This window comes from Labrus mixtus, chromosome 11 (genome assembly GCF_963584025.1).
Source record: "Labrus mixtus chromosome 11, fLabMix1.1, whole genome shotgun sequence".
In the NCBI taxonomy this organism is placed as follows: Eukaryota; Metazoa; Chordata; class Actinopteri; order Labriformes; family Labridae; genus Labrus; species Labrus mixtus.
This window is the reverse complement of record NC_083622.1, coordinates 23306943-23313398: the sequence shown is the minus strand read 5'-3', so window position 1 is coordinate 23313398 and position 6456 is coordinate 23306943. Positions and strand designations below refer to the sequence as shown.

At 42.8% G+C, this 6456-nt stretch overlaps 1 protein-coding gene across 1 annotated transcript; it reads right to left on the bottom strand.

Moving 5' to 3' along the window:
* Window positions 1-1227: 1227 nt before the first annotated feature.
* sox4b (SRY-box transcription factor 4b) lies at window positions 1228-5761 on the bottom strand. Its single transcript, XM_061050986.1, has one exon. It carries the CDS (start codon window positions 5156-5158, stop codon window positions 3908-3910), a length of 1251 nt encoding a protein of 416 aa, XP_060906969.1. The 5' UTR covers window positions 5159-5761; the 3' UTR covers window positions 1228-3907.
* Window positions 5762-6456: the final 695 nt, after the last annotated feature.

Genomic DNA, 6456 nt, shown 5'->3' with positions numbered 1-6456 from the left:
AGGGGGAAACATGTGTCTGTTCATGCATCCATTGTAAAGGATCATTATATCACATTCTGTGTTCAGAGGTTCACGTTGATATAAAAATGTATATGTTGTAAATCTGTTTGGATTTCTGAATCCAATCATAATCCATGTAACGTGTTAATACATTTTATTCAGTATTGTTGGGATAACAATCTTTGCATTTTGTTAAATGTGGAGGCATTAACATGTGTGCTGATTACAAACAGCATCATCATGGGTTTCACCTTTGTTATGCATAATACATTTGATTATTAACCCTTTGCATGGCTATTTAAACAGATGCATTAGGGTTTTTGTGAGGTTTCTTCTCCGTGTGAGAATTGACATCACAGTTCAAAGACTTACATCTATGGTAGGTGTGTAAACTCAGTCATTTCTACACTATGTCATGTCATGTCATGTGGGCATTAAATCATCAGTATATGGGACATCCAGGTCTCAGAGCAACACTCCCCTGCTAAGACACATTTGGAATGCATGATGTAGACTTAAGCCTTATGGGGGCTTAACATGAAAAAAATATGTGTCACCATAGGGTTAAAATAATCTTATTGATTTTCCTCTGTCTGAGTCCATATAAATGCATCTATTTCTGGGCTCCACAGTGGAGTTGTATAAGCTTCCCAGAGGCTTTACAGAATAGAGTCCATCTCAAGTCTATAGAGAGAGGAAACCTGCTGTAAGACTCTTAAGAAGTAAGACCTGCCTATTGGACTGGAACTGGATATAAAAGTGTGTCTTTTCTAGTTCAGTGATGAGCTTTTCAAAAGCTTTGAGGAAGATTGGTGGACTTTTTTTAGATCAGTGTAGACAGTGTTGTGTAAAGTGTTGAAAAAAGATGTGCAGACATGAACTACACTCATGTGCAACTTAAAGAATCAATGCACTTTTATGTGAGGCACATATTGGCAGGGCAATGTTTGTTTGACTTATACAACAGATATACAGGCTTTTCATTTCAATAACATGGGTAAGTGCTGTTATTTGAATGGGCCTGTTTATTCTTGATTTGCATTCTGACTATTTATATCATTTGTGAAAGCAGTGGCACATGATCAATGCACATAGTTGATACTGGTAATCAGGTTGAATTATCATGCTCTCTGATACTGTGTAGTCAGAAGGATCACCTTCTTCCTTCTGTTGACGATCAAAGAGAGTTTAAAATAAGGTTAAAAAAGGAGAAGAGAGTGAACAAGATTCAGTTCCAGCTGATATTTATTTCCTTCCTTGAAAAAGTCTGTACACAAGTTTATATCAACAATCTGACAGGCAGTGAATGGACACAATTTAGCTGGCATGAGTTCCCCCCCCTCTCTCTGAGTTTCAAACAAAGGGGGGTTCTTTTGTTTATGGCATGATTAAAGACAATAAAATGATAATTCTACACAGCATATTGCACAGGATGGATGAAAAATAAAGTCAATATATTTAAAAATGCTTTCATATATATATAAAAAAAGAGTCCTGAACTGACCACCTTAAATGTAAGTAAGGATGTGTAAAAGATAGCAGTTCTAGACAGTGCCTGTCCTCGATAGCAACAACGTACATAAACACACAATCTTTTTGCTTTATGATACAGTCAAATATACAAAGATCGAGTTCACGTTTCATCGTTTTTCCTCATTTTTTCATTTTTTCTGAAAAACACAACAGCTAGTAACCTGAATCTGAAATACAAATGCTATTCACCATGCCATAAAGATACTAAAACAATTATTAGCTAATAGTTAGCCGACAAGTAGAAAAGATTATATATTCAAATACAATGAGAAACGCAGTACAAGTAGGTGTTGCGGAACTCAAGTCAGAAATTTGAATATGCTTGATGTTATCATCCTTGTTGTTTGCTTGCTGTATTGTTAGCCTGTTCAATCCAGTGGCTGATTGGCAAATTTGACATCAGTTAATGAAAACATCAAGAAATAAGTCAAATTTAAAGCTACAATCTCCTCAGTTGTTGTCGTAGGCAAGATGTCTGAAGGGTAATGAAAATGCAAGTGGCTGCTTGAGATAGTGATGCTGTTGAATCCACATGGTCCACAGGAAGAGCCATAGAAATAATGCATTCCTGTGTCTTTAAGGAGCCTGCAGACTGGCACTGTAAACGTAGAAGGTAGGCTGATACTAAGACTGGTGTTGCTTTCAAGTGCTGTCGGAAAATCGTAATTGCATCCTTATAACTCTGTGGTTGAATATCTCTTGCCTCTACTGACAAAACAGGATGTTCGCAGATTGGACATCAGACAAGTCTTGTCAGTATTTGCTGGTTTAAGTCAAATAAAGTTAGCCAAATCAGTGATTAAATACGCAAGTAAGTACCTGATTCATATTTATTTTCTTGTCTGCACAGTCTCTTAAGGACAATGTAGCTTGGTGCCTTGAATTTCTCAAATCAAACAATAGGCACCACAGTGATACAAGGTCTGTTTTGCTGGCTGTCCTTACAAAAGCTTTTGAACAGTCTTTGAAAAAAACAATTCATGAGTACGAGTTTTTCATGAGCACTTGAAGGCAGCATAAAAACCAGCCTGCCTGGGTACTAAAAATTAGGAAATCCCATACAGCTGTATTGTTAGGCTACACACACCGATTGTTGACTCCCCCATTTTCTATATAGATTTGTACAAAAATACACTGAGAAAATAATCAAACTGTTTCCTCTCTTTTAAGTGTCCAAAAAGTGTGTACATTTAAATATAAAACGAAATAAAAAGTTGTGTTTTTAAAACTCTAGCCCTTCGCCTGAGAAGGAAATGTGATAGACACAGACATATTGACAAACAACCGTGTAAGAAAAAGAAAACAGGACTAGATCATGTATACAAGAAATAAAAAATGATCAAGTCAAAAATGCTTGGCCCAGTATAAATACCTACAACATCCCATATAAAATGGCATCTGGATACATGTAGAAAACAAAAGCTCAGAGGATGAAAAACATCGGTGAGGATTTCTCTATAGCTATCATCTGAAATTAAAGACTTTTGGTCCTGAATCGAAGAGAACACGTGTATAAAGTTCAGCACAGATCTGAAGTTGCGTTTGAGTCCTGAAGTTTGAAAGATTAAAACAGCTGGTGATTATTTCAATGTCCGTTTTTTTTTTTTCAAAAAAGAGAAGAACCGAAAGCGAGCGCCACCTATCCATTTAAATAACCCTAATACTAGTTTTAAACTGCTCGACAGTCTCACAGAAAATCTCAGCACAAGATAGGAACAAAGTAGGCTATCATGCGTAACATGTTTTTTGCTTTTTGAGAAAATATTCGACTTTTAAAAAACATCAACCCACCTCGGTTTTCATTAAAAATCCCTCTCGGTGACACACCACAATAAAAAAAAATGTCGCACGACAGTCCTATTTCTGTACCCTTTTAGTGGTGAAGTTCACTTGGCGATTGGTAAAAAGTTGTGAAATGTCCCTTTTTTTTTTTTTTTTTTTTTTTTTTTTTAAATCAGCAACAACATTGATTAAGTGAACGGCGGACCGCGTAACGTGCAAATCAATCACAGTTAAGTTGTTCAGTTCAAAAACAGTTCAGAACTGAGTGTTTGTGTCTGTCAGGAAACAGTCTGTCTCTCCTTTTCCTCTCCCTCTCTTGTTTGCACTCCTTTCAACCAAAGTCCCCCCACTCCACGCACACGAAGAAAAGTACAAAAAGCAACTTATTCGCTTTAAAGTTTAGCTTTCCAACGATCCGCAGCTCCCGTTTTAAGGACAAGAAGGGTCGGGGGGCTAGTTTCAGTGGGTTTATTATAGTCTGGTGTAATAAAACACAAACTATTACGCCCACCACAGCCTACAAGGGACCCCTGTTTCTGTTTGTGGTCATATTTTTTTGCTACCTGTCGCTTTTTTTTTGTTGTTGCCTCACTCAGTACGTGAACACCAGGTTGGATATGGTGGACTCCAGCCAGTCCCCGGAGATCATCTCGCTGACTTCTGGCGTGCAGTAGTCGGGGAACTCGAAGTGGGAGCCCCCGGAGCCAGACTCAAAGTTTAAATCCAAGTCTCTGTCCAGCACCGAGGAGCCAAAGCTCCCCAGCGACATGCTATCAAAGCTGGGGCTCGGGTTGATGTCGAGCAAGTCGTCTTCAAACTCCTCATCCTCCGAGGAGGAGGAGGAGGACGAGTGGGACGAGGCAGAGGAGTGGGAGCCGGAGGGAGTAGGGGAGGAAGCCCGCCGACTGCTGTATGTGTGCCCGCCGTGTCGCTCCGAGGATCCGCCTAGGCTCCCGCTGCTGCCGGGGGAGGCGGCCCCCTCCTCCCTGCCGCTGGCCGCGTCTTCGTACAGGCTGAGCGGGTCGCTGGACTCCGCCGAGCTGCTGAGCGTCGGGCTGGCGGGGACCACGACGGAGGACGCGGGGCTGACGCTCAGGCTGGCCCCGCTGCTCCCGAACACGTACACCCGCTTGGGCTTCTTGCTCTCCGGTATCTGCTTGGCTGCTGAGGAGACAGATTTGGACTTGTACAGGGAGTTGTGATGGTGCTCTGACTGGTGCTCAGAGGCAAACGGTGATGCTTTGGTGCTGCTGCTACTGCTGCTGCTCCCGAAAAGTGATTTGTGGGGTCTGCTGCTGCTGGGTGATTTGGATCCACTCTTCCTTGAAGATGAGGATGACTTGGTGCTGGTGTTGTTGGAGCTGCTGTTGAGTTTCTCCCCCTTGTCACCGCTGCCCGGCTTGGAGGCGCTCGATTTGACCTTCTTCCTGGGCCGGTACTTGTAGTCGGGGTAGTCCGCCATGTGCTTGAGCCTGAGCCGCTCCGCCTCTCTGATGAAGGGGATCTTGTCGCTGTCTCTGAGCATCTTCCACCGCTTCCCCAGCCTCTTGGAGATCTCCGCGTTGTGCATGTCCGGGGACTGCTCCATGATCTTCCTCCTCTCGATCTGGGACCACACCATGAACGCATTCATGGGTCTCTTGATGTGGCCGCTCGGTGTCTTACACCATGCCGGGTTCTCACCCAGCTTGTCCCCGGCGGTGGAGGAAGCCGTGGAGCCCGGGGAGAGAGGCGAGGCGGCGGGGTCCAGGTCCATGCATGCCCCAGAGTCGGAGCTCGAATCCCCGGCAAAAAAGGACAGCGCCTCGGCGGTGCTCTCTGTGTGGCTCATTTTCTGCACCATGCTGCCCGCTTGTACACACAGAGGGAGAGCGGTATGTTTGCTCTTTCTCTCTCCCTCTCTGCTTGGTCCTCTGATTCACTTTAAAGCAGACTCAGCTCTTTTTCTCCTCAGTTTGAGCTGAGTAAAAAAAAAAAAGCGTAAGAAATATTTCACTCCTGAGATGTGAAGTAAACTCGATAACAGTTCAGTCCGGTGTAGCCTTAAAAAGGCTGGGTGTGTGGGGAAAAAAAGTTTAATTTCCAGCTTCTGTATGTGTTAAAACAGCGCGGACAGTACAGCACTCTCTCCACTGAGCACTTCGTTATCTGTCTCTATGAGTCTCTTCCTTCTGTGTTTCAAAATCAATTCAGCCGTGTGCTGACTGAACAGAGTCTATGCAGCTGCAGAGCGCAGACTGAGTGGCACACTGTGCACCCGGGCTCTTACACTGGGCTCCCAAGTACAGCGTGTAAGGTAAGTGCTTGTCTCTGCATCAGCTCTGTCTCCTCTCCTAGAAACAAAAGCCATGCATGCTCGGGGAAGGTTTTAAAAAAAAAAGAAACCTAGAGCGAGTTACACTTTCCGCCTTCCATCTGCAGACCTGCAGTCGAGTTTCACGCTACCCTCCTGTCTCGGCCCCCCTTGCTTGCATTTATCCCTTCCCAGATACAACGGCGATAAAAATCCGCCAATCAGACGCTGTCGCTACGCTGCCTCTGTGCCAAACTCACGCCCCCTGGCTGCCGATTGGCCAAAAATGGAATCTAATAATAATCAGCGCGTGCAATGAAAAGCCTCGTGTCTGACCTCATTCCAGAATACAACAAGAAACTTCAATTTTTTTTAAAGAGACACTGGCTTATGTTATGGAACCCCCTTTTCTGCTCACTTACCACCAGACCATGTGTATACCATTAACTTATAGCTATATAGGAAGGTAAGTATACTTTACCATATGGAAACTTAAACACTGAGTACAGTTTGTTCTTGTTGCCTGGTTAGTACTGAATAAAAGAAACTACCCCTAAAAAAACATACTTTTTATCCACTGGTACACACTGTGTTGTTATGAATGGTGCGCACCTGTTAGGCTGTTTGAAAATAGAGATAAAAAACCTGTCAGACAAATACATTAGCCTAGTTATATGTTACCTAATGTTTACAATGTGCATAAGATGTTATGGAGAGTAGAATATTTAAACCCTGACACAATATGATGTTTACCTGATGTACTGGTCTGTTTTATAAACTAAGCGCGTAAAGAAACGACACGTGTTTGAATTTATCTTTTCTATAGCCTACTTGTTTATTAATAAGTT

What these genes read in the sequence shown, in the direction of transcription:
- sox4b (XM_061050986.1), bottom strand. Translation starts at nt 5,158, where the DNA reads ATGGTGCAGAAAATGAGCCACACAGAGAGCACCGCCGAGGCGCTGTCC.